General features: G+C 42.8%; 1 protein-coding gene across 4 annotated transcripts in view; it reads right to left on the bottom strand.

The window, feature by feature from the left end:
* The window catches only part of SCAI (suppressor of cancer cell invasion), a 111,039-nt gene that overhangs the window by 48,813 nt on the left and 47,028 nt on the right, over window positions 1–15,198 (bottom strand). For 2 of the 4 annotated variants that reach the window (XM_075120411.1, XM_075120412.1), the window contains exons 3-4: window positions 12,985–13,086; window positions 10,980–11,111 (exon numbers count right to left, since the gene is read on the bottom strand). In XM_075120411.1, the coding sequence (XP_074976512.1) occupies window positions 10,980–11,111; window positions 12,985–13,086 (234 nt within the window). The remainder of the gene's footprint in view (window positions 1–10,979; window positions 11,112–12,984; window positions 13,087–15,198) is intronic. The other 2 variants (XM_075120413.1, XM_048822683.2) reach the window with 1 other exon arrangement.

Below are 15,198 nucleotides of genomic sequence, written 5' to 3'. Positions count from 1 at the left end.
AAAAGCAGTGTGCATCTTACTGGAATTCTGGGAGAAACAGGAAAATGCTACCATCTCTTCCAGTAAAGCATGTTCTTGCAGGCCACACAGTGAGCAAAACATTATTGCTAGACTGCAAGCTCCTCCAGGACAGCATCTTCTCACTTTCCATAGCACTGAACTCAACAGTTAACAAGTGAGACTACTAGAAGCAATGAAGAGGCTGGAAATCCCACAGCTAGGCACTTCCTAGCACGTTCCTTCATTATTCCAAGACAAGGGAAAGCAAAGGGGATACAGACTGGGACATCTGCAATTAATTCTGTTTTTAAATGTATAGCTAAGGATGTTTATTAAGGGAGGTAAGTGCTACAGACATATCTCCCCCCCCCCACTCAAATACAAATAATTCTAGCAGCTATAGTCACCAAAAGGAAGCATCACCCTTACCCACTGCTAAGAGCAGAATATATACTTGGGAGCAACAACCTTTATAACAGGTTTTTCTCAATGCTGTATTTGGCAACTGAATTAGGAAGAGAGGAAGGAAATACTATAGAAACAAAGAGGTGGCAGGCTGGGCTCTTGCCATTCTGGCAGCAGAAAGAGTGAAACAGCTGCCAACACACAGCCATAGGCTTGGCTTTCTGCAGTTCAAACGCCCAGAAGAATTTTCAGGAAGGAAACCCCCAGCATGAAACATTGTGTGGGTTAAGCCCCTGTCCACAAAGCAGCAGAAACCATTACCTTAGTCAAACAGCAGGTCAGGCATTTACCGATGCATACATTAACCTACAGGGAGGAGCCAGTGGTGAGATCAGGAATCAGGAGGACACTCGGCCTTTTCCAGGCAAGCCAGAACGGGACAGGTAACTTGCTCAGGAGGTACCATGCAGAGATATGTTATAGCAATGCTTCACCACAAACCCTAAGCCAACAGAAACTGCAGCTGTGAGGAGCACTATGGGTGAAATGGTGATTGATTTCTGTGCAAGGGGAGACTGCATTAGTTGTGTATTTTACTTCAGATGAACCCATGAAGTGGCATATTCAAATACGACCAATGGTCACCTTGAGAAACAGTCTGAGCCTGGTGACTGGAGTCCATCCTCTTACATTGATTGCTGAAACCCATTGGTATTTTTCTACTTCCTAGCTGGGTGAGAAATAATTCTTTCCCCCTGCATACCAGTTACAGTATCAAAATCCTGATCCTCTTTCAATCAGCTGGAAATTTAACACAGCATGTAGCTGTACCAAAGGCTTTTTCAAAGAAAAGACACTTAATGGTACTGTAGCAGATCCCAGCATCCGTCAGGTTCTGAGCCTGAACTTTCCTCAAGCACCAAGACACAAGAAGTTCTGATTTATTCCCTACAGGCTCCAAGGGCTACAGCCACAAGCATGCTATGATCTGAGCATGACAGGATGGGACATATGGTGCCAGAAGCCAACTGAGAAACCTGGGACTCAGGATCTTTCAGTCCTGGTGTACCAGAGTATGCTTCCTTAGGGTGCTGCATAAGGTCAGTGAGGACTTTTGCTGGTCTGCTTCCCATTTGCTTTATCACTCACATTTTGCAGCACAGGCTGTTTGGAGTTTGGAAATCCAATTAACACAGCAAATTGTAGGATTATCAATAGTTTATGAGAAAAGGGAAGAGAACATCTTTACTAACCATCTGTGTTTGCGTATCAGCAGTCCATGCAGCCCCCAACACACAGTATTACTCAGACCAGTAAGATGCTGAATTGCCAGGGAAATAGTGGCTGTGGTAAGTGTTGCTCAAGAGATTCTACAAAGAAGTTAAGAAATAAAGCTTCTAACACAAACATCAGCCTAGAGGGAATTCCCTACATTCTGGAACAAGCATGCCCATGTCACATTGTGAGTGCTTGAACCACTATCCCACAAGCACCTCAAAATTCCTGAAGCATCTTTCACTGGCTTGGACAAGATAGCAAGACTTTCAACTTTACTAGCTGCTTTGGATAATTCTAGATTTGACCCTTGTCAGGGCTTGCTCTACAGATAAGGTTAGCTTGAGCAATGACCTTAAGCTGTGTCCTGGGCATAACAATGAATCTGTGCCAGCAGGAAATAACTCTGTACCCCTTAAAAACAAAGTAATCTCAAACATGGCCTGCATGTTATCTGAGGCACAAAAGAAAGTGGCTTGTTCCAAGGTCACATGGGAGTCATTAACAGAGCAGAGAATAGAACTTGGGATTCATGACTCCTGTTTCACCAACGTTTTAACTATTCACCACCACCACCGGATTCAAGATTGCCTCTCTGGGTTGTGCAATTCTCTGCTACTGCAGACAGCCATTTAGGGTGAAGGTATAAAGTGAGGAATCTGAAGTCCACCGACAGCCACCATCCTAGGCAAGGACTGGCGGAGATTCACTCTGAAGCTATTTATTCGGCTAAAGGGGTCCCTGTTAAGTTGCACAAGCAGCTTTCCCCAAGGGTTGGGCTGAGAGCACTGATTCTCAGTTTGGATGGCCCAAGAAAAAAAACAAACGAACAAGTGGGGTTAGCTTCTGAACCCAGATAATTTGCACAGTTCCAATCCACCACCCAGCCCTTTACTCCACCTGGCTAGCTTCATGTTTGGGGATCTTAAGGTGTATTGTTAATGTGTTGGGGGAAACCCCAGAAAGATGCAAGGCATAACCCCATTAAATCCAATTTAGGAGGCATAAATGCTGCTTTGCTAATTCGTTCTAACAACTGCTGAAAGGGACCCCCCATCTTTGCAATCTGCCTGCTCTCAGATCCCTCATACATTTGCTCAAGTTGTCCTGAACAATGCTGCTCACGTAACATCTCTTCCTGAAGGCACTGAAGACTGCCTCAGTAAGACTTGTATCAAATGTTTCACCAGACCTTCTTAGTGTCTGCATATTGGCTCCCCAGATTGAACCAGCTAGTATGCTGGTCAGGCTGTGTGTTTTGTTTTTTCAGTGAGGTCTTGGTAAGGTGTTCTTGAATGTCCAGGTGTGGTTCAGTGTAACACCTAAATACACAACTTTAGGTCATGGTCAAGCTATGTCATTCAGTAAAATGTCAAGCTGAACGTTGGCCTTTGTGTGGTTTATATGGAAACAGCTGGAATCTGTCTTTTTGGTACTTGGTTTAAAAGTTTCCATCTTTGACAACAGTGGGCCATCTCTCTCATCATCGCATTCAGGATTTCTTCTAAGTGACTGAAATCCTGGTCCCGCACAGCCAGACAGATATTCTGTAGCAGAGCATCATTCCCTGTGTGGCTCATCTCATCTCACAAAGGATAGTCAACAGTCAGCTAAATGAAACTATGCACACAATCACTAGTATCATGAGACCGACCAACCCAGGCTCGCTGCTGGTCCTGTCCAACCTTGCCCCTTCTGACAGGAGGTGACAAGCTGCCTTGCAGAATCTGCTCCTTAAGGTGCAAGACATGCCACATCTACCTGTTTAAAAGTGTGTCTAATCCACCAATCTACTGTCTTAGCTCATGGCACCGCCCTTTGGACAATTCATTTAAAGAACCTCAAAGTCACCTCCAGATGGTGTACTAGGTGGCAAGGTTTCAAACACAGCCATTGTTTATCTTGTGAGACATCTGAAGCCCAATCCCCCCAATTTTGACCTCCCACACCACCTATAGACAAAACACAATAGTTTTCAATGTAGAGTTAACAAATGGGCTGCAAATAACTACTAGTGGGACCTTTTTGACTCTCTTTTACCACGGTTTCCAGTTAGAAGATTTTGATCATAAACTTGCAGGCTGCATCGGTTGGCAATGGCTGCTTGATGCCCTTCCCTCAGCTACTGAACAGTTGACATAAGAACATAAGAATGGCCATACTGGGTCAGACTGTTATATTGGATCATATTAAAGAAGTTCTGTATTAAAATCACAAATGAGTTTAATTCCCCATAGTTTAAATTCCAGGGTATTACTAATTAAGAGGTCTCTTGGTCTCTTGTTTTTACTGTTTCTCCCCCTCTCTGTATGAAACTTGCAAGTTAATTGTGTTAGTACATCCTAAGACAGAGTCTGTTCTCAAACCAATACTTTGTAACTACTCATACAGAGAGACTCAAAGCAATACTTTGCAACAGAAACAGTACACAGACTCCCCGCCCTTTTGTTGTATTTATCTCGCTTTGTTAACAATTGTGATTAAAATAGAGATAGAGCATGTATGTGATGGATGCTTGGTGTGGATAATAAATGAATGATCAGGGAGGTGGGAGCCTAAGAATCCAGTGTCGATCGGCCAAAGGCAGCCTCAAGTGGAAACAACCTGAGGACCCCCAGAGGGCAGACTGGAATCCACCCAACAGCCTCAAGGATGGGAGAACTGAAGAACAAGGTAACATCTGGCAGCACAGAGCTGTCAGGAATGTGCCATCTGCTGATTGATTCAGCAACAGCATGATGAAGCAATTTCCATAGACTGGCATAGGAATAAATTCCTATAAAAATGGACTCTAGAAAGTGAGAACTTTGGGGTCTGATTCTGCAAACCAACTTCCAGGAGCATCAGATGAGCATCTGACAAGGCCCTGCTCCCTCCTCATGTCCAGGCCACCTGGCCAGTGGCTTGGCACGAGCAACTCTAAGGCTGGTAACTATGATAACAACCTTGCAGAACCTGTGTGTGTATGAATGAATATGTGAATAAATATGAAATTTAATTAAATGTTATAGCTATAACTAACTGTTTACTAGGATTCTTTCTGTATTCACGATAAATGTGGCATTTTGCCTTATTCCCTTTAATAAGATCCTGCTGGTTTTTATTTTATTGGTATAACAAGACCAAAGGTCCATCCAACCCAGTATCCTGTCTACCAACAGTGGCCAATGCCAGGTGCCCAAGAGGGAGTGAACCTAACAGGTAATGATCAAGTGATCTCTCTCCTGCCATCCATCTCCACCCTCTGACAAACAGAGGCTAGGGATACCATTCCTTACCCATCCTGGCTAATAGCCATTAATGGACTTAACCTCCATGAATTTATCCAGTTCTCTTTTAAACCCTGTTATAGTCCTAGTCTTCACAACCTCCTCAGGCAAGGAGTTCCACAGGTTGACTGTGCGCTGAATGAACAACTTCCTTTTATTTGTTTTAAACCTGCTGCCCATTCATTTCATTTGGTGGCCCCTAGTTCTTATATTATAGGACCAAGTAAATCACTTTTCCTTATTCACTTTCTCTATACCACTCATGATTTTATAGACCTCTATCATATCTCCCCTTAGTCTCCTCTTTTCCAAGCTGAAAAGTCCTAGCCTCTAATCTCTCCTCATATGGGACCCATTCCAAACCTCTAATAATTTTAGTTGCCCTTTTCTGAACCTTTTCTAATGCCAGTATAGACTAACATGGTTGACTTCAATGTATGTAAATGCAATCAATAAAAAAAAAAATGGACCTTCAAATACATCCCCGACCTGCTATATGTCAGCTGCTTTACCGCACACTAGAGAAGCGGAAGCCACACATTCTTCAGACTATGCAATCAGCCTAACTTTCACTTAAACCAGCAGACAAGGGTGTCAATTAGCAACATGCTTTCACTCTTGAAATACAGTCAGGCTCAAAAGGCATGTTGTCAGCTAGCAGAGACAGACATTATTCCTGAATTCATGTTACCTAAATCAGTCTACAATTATTGCCTTTAACAACAAAACTATGCAGCCTTGACCCTTAAAGCTGCACCCAGCTCACTTTTACACACACACAATGAGAAGATTGCTTTATATACTAATCAAAATGGTTTAAGAAGGTCAACACTAATAGAGTAGCCTAAGAAAAATATTTTAAAAAGCAAAGAAACTTGCTTTAGAAGAGAGCGGCAGTACAGTCTCATGTAGTACTTCTCAGTCTGTCTGGGTCCGCAACCTAAAAAAGGCTGAGGTCATCTTGCAAGCCACTGTGTCCAAAATCCTTTGGAGTCAGATTGTGGGATCTTGGTCTTAGAAAGAAGCAACAGGCTGTTTTTGGGTGCTGAAGCTTGAGCGTTGTGGAAAATGTCGATAGAGTATTGGGAGCTGTTGCTTTGGGGGTGGAGTATCAGTCTGCTGGAGTGGAATGGGGTGCTTGTTGCCTGTTCAGGTGCAGGAGAATAATACTTTCAGTGGTTGCAGAATTGGCTCTACAGTTCCTTGCAAATGCATTTCTGAGCCCTAGTGCAGAGCAATGGGTGGTGTGAAGGAAGAAGAGAGCAAAGACAGATCGTTGTATGATTGGGTAGGAATCAGTGAAAGCACAGAGCCAAGGTGGTGGTGGCAAAGGCGGCAGCAAGATGGGAGAGGGAGTGCCTGCAGGATTTCATTGCTCATGCAACTTTACTCCTTTGGTACCCACGTCCCACATTGCATCCTACTGACTGAGAAGTGCTGGGTTAGTGGTTACTGCATAGAACAAGGTGTCAAGGACTCTAGGTTCTATTTCTGGTTCTGCCCCAGACACAATGGGTGGCCTTCAGGAAGACCCTTAACCCCCCCTGTGCCCCACTTTCCCCCTCCAACAAGGGCAATATTTAGCTTCCACAGGTGTTGTGATGATTAATTCACTGACATTTGTTAAGCACTCTTTGATACTTATATATGCTGACTCAGAGAAGGACAAAGCATTAACACATTTGTTTCTGGCTTGTAAGTTGGAGCTAACAGTGTTTTATTGCTGATGTGCCAGGCAAACAGTAGACACTGGAGAAGATGTAACTAACCAGCAGACTGCTCCAACAGGAGGTTATAGATTCCACCTGGCAAAAGTCATGTAGCAGTCACCAGCTCTAATCAGATCTGTCAAAATGGAGCTTCAGCTGGCCAGATCAGTAAAAGAGATGCTGACCCATCTTAGAAGAAGGCTGCTCTGTGTGGCTCTCACACCCCTGTAATATTAATCTATGCTCCCGATATTTGGAGGATTGCTACGTAAGGGCTTGCCTACATGGGAAAGTTAGTGTGAAATATGGTAGGGTGTGAATTTAAAGCAGAATAACTATTGTGCACTAACTCCCCATGTAGACACCCATTCCACAATAAGTGCCTTTTTGCAATGTATGCTATGTAATAGATTTAAATTCACACCCTACCTAATTCCATGCTAACTTTCCAAACAGACAAGCCCTAAGCTCTTTCCGAGAAGTACAGGATGTGCAAATCTCACATTAGCAAGACAACCTGCTCAACTTCACAGAGAGTGTTTTTAGCTAATGTTTCAGAACTGGTGTGTACCAGAGTTTCTTGGGAGCAAGGTGAGTGGAGCCGCTTTGCAAGATATTAGAGTCATTTCCAGTATAGTGCACCTGCCACCTTATTACCACAGGGTTGTCAGCTACATTATTAAATTAGAATGGTGCCAGGGCAGCATGCAGGTGATCTTGTAAGAGACAGTTGCTTAACTGCCCCAGGTCTACTGTTGGAGAGGGGGCGGAGGGAGGGGTAGTTTGCACTTGTAAGGAAAATGGCTGAAGGTTTGTTTTTAAAACATGTAATATACTGAATAAACACTACAAATAGACATGAAAAGGCAAGTCAGAATTCAGAGCCATTAACCCTGACAGGCTCTTTTACTCAACAGCATAGCTAGAAATCTTTTCAGTTACGGCTTTAGGAAGAAAGATAGTTAGTGCCACTGATGCAGCCAACAACATGCAGGGGGAAGACTATATATGTAAAGCAGGCTTTGAAAGTCACCTTGGCAATCGGGAGAAAACTGAGCATATTCCATAAGATACACTGCTAGCACACAGTGGACTCTCCAGTACACATCTTCTACCTGAGCTGACTTAAAGAACAGAACTTATCAGTAACTAGCTTTTCATGGATTCCGATTAAGCTTTATACTGCAGCTATAACACTTAGCACTCATTCAGTGCTTCACTTCCTAAGAGCACTTTACAAAAACACCACCTAATACACCACCACAACTCCCCTGGGAGGTAGGCAAAAAATATTATTGCTCTCCTTTTATAGCTGGAGAACCTTGAGGCACAGAGAGATGATCGGACTTGTCCAAGGTCATACTAGAATCCTATGGCAGAGCTAGATAAGATTCTATTCCTATGTTCAAGCCATTAGACCACACTGCCTCTCTGATTGCCATACGCCAGATCGGGAAAGAATTTTCCCCTGCAGGCCAGATTGGCAGTGACCTTTGGGTGTTTTAACCTCTCTCTGCAAGTGTATGGGTGTGGATCACTTACTAGGATTATTTGGGTATAACCCATTGCAGGGGCCTCAGGCATTGGTGCTCCTCGGTGTCTTCTATTCTCTACCTGTGGTACACAGTAGTTAGGCTCCTGTGGGCTGTAATACTTGGGTCTTAATTTCAGTTGTTGGAGGGTGTTAGTGGCCTGTGATGTAGAAGAGGTCAGACTAGATGATCTTGTAGTGTCTTCTGACCTTTAACTCTATGACTCTCTGGGTGGCAAACATTTGCAACACATTTTAATGCAAAAAAATATCTATTTAGAGGTTTCAGAGTAACAGCCGTGTTAGTCTGTATTCGCAAAAAGAAAAGGAGTACTTGTGGCACCTTAGAGACTAACCAATTTATTTGAGCATGAGCTTTCATGAGCTACAGCTTACTTCATCGGATGCATACCGTGGAAACTGCAGAAGACATTATATACACACAGAGACCATGAAACAATACCTCCTCCCGCCCCACTGTCCTGCTGGTAATAGCTTATCTAAAGTGATCATCAAGTTGGGCCATTTCCAGCACAAATCCAGGTTCTCATACCCTCCCCCCCCACAAACTCACTCTCCTGCTGGTAATAGCCCATCCAAAGTGACCACTCTCTTCACAATGTGTATGATAATCAAGGTGGGCCATTCCCTGCACAAATCCAGGTTCTCTCACTCCCTCACCCCCCACCGCTGCCCCCCCCCCCCCCCCACAAACTCACTCTCCTGCTGGTAATAGCCCATCCAAAGTGACCACTCTCTTCACAATGTGTATGATAATCAAGGTGGGCCATTTCCTGCACAAATCCAGGTTCTCTCACTCCCTCACCCCCCTCCAAAAACCACACACACAAACTCACTCTCCTGCTGGTAATAGCTTATCCAAAGTGACCACTCTCTTCACAATGTGTATGATAATCAAGGTGGGCCATTTCCAGCACAAATCCAGGTTCTCTCACCCCCCCACCCCCATACACACACAAACTCACTCTCCTGCTGGTAATAGCTCATCCAAAGTGACCCCTCTCCCTACAATGTGCATGGTAATCAAGTGAAAGCGCACAATTGTTATGAAAAAAGAAAAGGAGTACTTGTGGCACCTTAGAGACTAACCAATTTATTTGAGCATGAGCTTTCGTGAGCTACAGCTCACTTCATCAGATGTTTACGGTAAACATCTGATGAAGTGAGCTGTAGCTCACGAAAGCTCATGCTCAAATAAATTGGTTAGTCTCTAAGGTGCCACAAGTACTCCTTTTCTTTTTGCGAATACAGACTAACACGGCTGTTCCTCTGAAACCAATTGTTATGAGTCTCTTTAGTCAGGCTAGACTCCTAGAATTTGCCTGCACCTTTAAAAGTGTTCTGAACCCTGGGGTCAGTCAACAATCAGGCATGTGGAATTTCCACACCAGCAAGTTTTAGGCACACTTACCCAGATGGGCACTATAGAAAACCGTAAGTGCTGCACATGGAAATTGGATCTGCAGCTTAGCAGCTTCTTAGGCAGTGTGCATTTTTGAACTAACCAAGTTATTCTTCATTTGTTGAGCTCCAACAACACATTTGGCAAGGTAGAGAACGGAGAGGAGATGAAAGTAAGCTCCTTGCGGGCAGGGTAATCTAAGCAAATACCAAAAAAAAAAAAAAAAAAAACACAACACACCCCCAACACCAATAATAAATTCAAAGGTAAGGAACGCAGTTACTCAACCCCTCCGCCCCCGTGCAATCTTTGCTTTTATAAGGAGATTAAATATAAAGGGAATGGAAAAAAATAATGTCCCTGAATATAAAGAACTAGAACTGGAGAGAGGAGCCCACAAGTGTCAGTATTTCTTAGTTCAGTTTTATAACTGTCAATTCAGGAAGCCCACTCACAAAGACACTTGTTATATAGCAGGAAAGAACAGAATCCCATCTCCATCCACAGACTGTCAATCATTTCCATTCCTGGCAACACACAAGAAACCCAAGTAGCCACACAGATTTCTGCAAAGGAATCTGTGGATGCAAGTTTATAGGCTGTCTTACTTAACAATAGGCCATTGGAGGGGAAGGTTAACACATTCCCACTTTAGTTCTGTAGTCCTACATCAGTAACATTTACATCACATCAATGCAACCACACTAATTTGTTCTGTATAGTTATGCTATGATAGACTAGCAGTGGCTTACAGCCGTGTACAAATTGCATCAGCTCACAAGTGAATACAGGGACTGTCTTCTTTGCAATTTGTCTACACAGTGCCTTGTGCAGTTGGGCCCTTATTCTTTGCTGCAGGTCCTAAGCCCTACTATAATACAAGAAAAACTACGGCCTTTAGTCTTCAACCATCAGATGCCCAGTGTAAACGGAGATCTAAAATAATGGACCCAACTACATGCAGTAGCCTTCCACAGATCTAACTCCTTCTCAGAAGCCCAAGAAATGGCTGTGCAGCACTCCAGAGTGCGCACTGTTGTAGGAATCTGGAAAAGAATTCTTACAACAATAAAAGAGATAAAGTGGCCTTATATAGGAACTGGTCTCAGCTCCTGCAACTCGGAACAAAAATGTATGCAAAACCATAATACATGTGTATGCACAATCCTTTCCCTACCCCAACATAAACATTTTAATTATTTTGTTTTAAAACAAGAAATTACCATTTACTTCTGGTTTGCTGTACGCACTGTATACTGTACAAACTTCAGCATTGTTCATGCACCAACATCTGGGTTACAATGTTGTCCCTAAGGAGAAAGAGGGTAATTTGCTGTTCACTTGTGTAGCACTACAAATCCACTAACCTTAAGCCATTGAAGAGCTGTTTAGATTTATCCAGTAGGTAACAAAAGTCTGTGACCGTTTTCCTCTCTCCCTGAGGGATATCATCTTCAGCTCCTCCAGATGACATGATTTCTTTTAGGGCAAATTCAGTCCTAGAATAAAGGCAAGATCTATATGAGATAACGATTGCATGCAACTAGGAACTCAGAAGACAGGTTTAAGCATGATGGTTTCACAGGGATAACGAAACATATCAAACATGCAACTCTCCCACAGGTTACTTTCTTTGAGGCTCACTGAAAGTCACAATAGGAATATCAACTCAGGATCAGAAAACCCTAACAAAGCATGGGGATATTTACAGCGTGGCTCACTAGTTAACAGAGCAAATGAAAACGGCATAATCATGAAATAAAATAACTTGTTGACAGGACTATTAACAACGAACCACAAATAAAAAGTATTGTGCGTAAACAAAACTTGATGTTGACAACTCCTCTCTCTAGGTTTGTCTATTAGCGAAGTGATGTGGTTTCCCCACAGCAATGTTTAGAGAGAGAAGAGACCCAGGCCCTAAATCTGTTTACTACATGTGTTGGGACACATTTCCTTTCCTTTTACATTTGTTGGAACCTGTAGTTCACTGTTCATCACTGCAGGACAGCATGAGGACATCAGCTGTGTTGTCAGGAAGACCTGCCCAAAAGGATATCTGTTCCACTGCATTTCTTCTCTCTGTCAACTCTGTGGGCTGCAACCCCACAAGAAGACCTACACAAACACTGATTTTTTTTTTTTTTATTATTCATCTGTGCACAACTTCATATTGTGCAAGAACTGTGCTCGTACACACAGTTATACCATAGCAAGGATCTATAGTGTGGCTAGACTTAAAACTGAGTAAAGGTGTAAAAGAGTTATAAGGATACAGTGATCTTTTTGGGAAACCCGTTTGAAATTAATCCACAGCAAGATTGTTGCTATGATCATCCAAGAGTGAACAGGGAGCTACAGGTTCTAACACCTGCAATAAGATGTGCCGCACTTTAAATGGCTAACCACTTTGGGGCCCATCTATGCTCTTTAGAAACTTTGTGTTGTGTTGGGTAAACACATGCCATTATTAGGAAAACAGAGAGAGGACCAAGTCTTTTTGGCATCTCTAAGGAATCTGGCAAACTAATGGGGGTTTATTTTGCGGGAAGGGCAGAGATTTAAGATAAATTCCATTTGCACAGGAGCATTGTGCAATGACTGTATCTGAGCAGCCATCTGCAACCCCCAATTCAGGCCAAGAGGTAGCAGGGCCCGCCCTGTAAGTATGGCAAAAGGGAAGCTTATATGCAGACACTGGAAAGTAACTGCAATTATTTTCCCATCAAACACCATGCCAAACCCTCAACTCAACCAGACTTTGGTTATACTTTCCTGTGACACCATTTCATGCATTGCCAAGTACTAAGCAAAATAGCAACTCCCTCCTTCACCTTTTAAGGATCCGTTAGTGAACATGTCCCACCAAACAAGGAACTTTGTGTCTGCCTGTGTTTGGCAAGGGGCAGCACAGCATGTATTCACTTTCCTCTCTCACATGCTGACATAATGACACACAGCTTTATCACTAGAATGTGGTTTGCATTGCACAGACCAATTGCTGAAGAGATTCAGAGGGGAAAGTTAAGAAACATCTGTCCAACTGATTTTCAATTAATTACTCCTGTGTGATGCCAGACAATATGCAAGAGCTCAAAACATATCAATCACATATCAGTGGTTGCCAGTATGAACTAAGGAAGCAGGACCTGGGTGCAATGAAGAACCAGTTTGCATTTGAAGCCTGCAGCATCAAATATCTAACATTTTACGCACAATGAAACATGAGACAATAACTATTCCAAGCACCGGCATATGAAATTCACCCCCCAAAAACAAAAAAAAACCCCACACATGGTGAGAAGAGAGCTAGAAACAGATGAGCAAAGCAGCTGAGAGGTAAGTCAAGTATTTCAGGAAGATGGACTGTACCCCAGGTCCTCTGTGCTCCGCAGCAAGCTTGACCTAAATCCTGTGGCAAGGCCCCTGGATTCTGCAGTGCTCCACTGTGGCAGACAGGATACTCTACAACAGCTTCAGATAATTTTTTTTTTAAATGCAAGTTTGAATTACATATAAATCAGAGTAATACAGTCTGTACAGTATGTTTAACTCAGTGATTTATTCAGTTTATTTTATGCTGCCTCAAAAAATTCTTAATTTTTAATGTCCATATAGATACTACAAGATATCCAAACGGCTAACATTGGTTCAGCTCCATCAGAAGCCCTCGATTAGGCAAGCATGACAGCTATCCCTGTATTTAACATTTGCAATTAGACGCCCTCTGAGCAAAAGTGTGTTTTTCACTTTCACTCTTTAAGACACGAGTTTGAAAAATGATAAACTACAAAACTGTCAGCACAGAAAGGCCCCAAAAGACCAAAATCCTTCCTGTATGATAGAATATAATAATCCTTGAATCATAACAGCTTGTTAGGGCTGAGGGGAGAGAATTTATCAGAGAGTCAGACCAGGCAAGACCCGTAAATCATGAAGATACATTTGGGACAGCTATGCTCTATCCTGCTCCTGAATCTTTGTAATGATGTCTGGATCTCCTCCCCTTGTGGAATCTATTTCACTGCCCATTTGCTCTGTCTATTCTACTGATGCCATACTATATCTGGGGAGAGACTGTGTATATGTGTGCACACATGCTAGGAGGAGAGGGCTTAGATAGCAGGAACTCATGTTTTAATGATGTTTAAAATCATATATTTTTGTGCTCAATGGAGCAAGACTTTTACATTTTACAGTCACAGAAAGAAACTGTGAAAGCCAGCAGGATCTATCTGCCTTGATTAGATTCTGTTGATGCAGAAGTGTAAGAAGGAAGAGGAGCACATTCCGGTGCTGTGCAGGGACCTGAAGAGTTATTACCATTGGGCCACTGCACTGTGACATTCAATTTATTACCGACCTGCAGCTTCAAAAACGTATGTATGCTGCAGCCAAGCCTGACACAGATGCTATCAAGCCCAACCAACAGCTCAACTTTTAGTCTAGGAGGAGGGGTTATTATAAACTTTGGCTGGTTTCAGGGCACTGCTTTTCAGGACAAACAAGTCACAGGAAAACAGTCAAGCTTTAAATTAATGGGATGGGGGTCTTTTACATCATTAAAAGGTCTTAGAAAGCCCAATCCCTCAATATTGATATTTTGAGCTGTTTTGTACAATTCATGTGCAATGTATACTCAACTGACATCCACAGTCATTGTTTAGTCATTAAAGGTCACATTTAGATAGCTGCAGTGAAGCCTTAGGACAACAGTCTTCTCAGCTCTGTAAAATTTACATATGAAACTCCACAGGTCTACTCCAGAGCTGCCAGATCTCGCATGCCCTGCATGCTGCCACCCACCCTTATAAAATTCTGCACACTGTCCTAAATGCTCTCAGTAAAATTGGAGTACTTGCGGCACCTTACAGACTAACAAATTTATTTGAGCATAAGCTTTCATGAGCCACAGCTCACTTCATCAGATGCATCCATAGAATTGTAAGTTTGGGGGTGATTCCTGAAGTATTTGATAAAAAGTATTCAGAAAGGCAGAGTTCCCTTATCAGCCCTAATAAGTGCCCTCTTTTCCCAGGCACAGCAGGTAATGCTGCCTGGCCAGACACTGTTCCAGTCAGGGTTGCTGTATAACTCTCAGCAATGCAGTTTGTATGGACACCCAGACCTGTGGATAGGCCCACTTTAAATACAGATTAATAACCAAATCAGCCATACCCATTTGGTAGCCAATACCAAATGATTTTCTAATCTCAATGCACTTCACAGAAAATCCTGGACACAGCACAAATACACATTGCTACAGTTAGCTACCCTACTGCTCATCAGCAGTCTCAGCAGAGAGGCCAAGCACCTAATGGATATGTAAATAACCACCCCTCTCATCCACAGAGAGTCTTTCCACAAAAGGGGTTGAGACTGTACCTGCTCTGAAGAGTTGCTTTCAGCCTCCAATGCTGTTAACTCAGGACAAAATGTACTTTAAAAAACAAACTTAAAACAAATGAGTGATGTTAAAAAGTCAATTGCAGTGAACAGATACTGCATTTTATGCAACAACCCTTCCTTGATCTCAGACTTGGGAAGGAACAAACTGGGTAGCTCTGAAAAGCATTCTGTAGCTCT

The sequence above is a fragment of the Caretta caretta genome, chromosome 16 (genome assembly GCF_965140235.1).
Source record: "Caretta caretta isolate rCarCar2 chromosome 16, rCarCar1.hap1, whole genome shotgun sequence".
NCBI classification, from domain to species: Eukaryota; Metazoa; Chordata; order Testudines; family Cheloniidae; genus Caretta; species Caretta caretta.
Note: the sequence above shows the minus strand (reverse complement) of the source record. Positions and strands in the feature narration are given on the sequence as shown.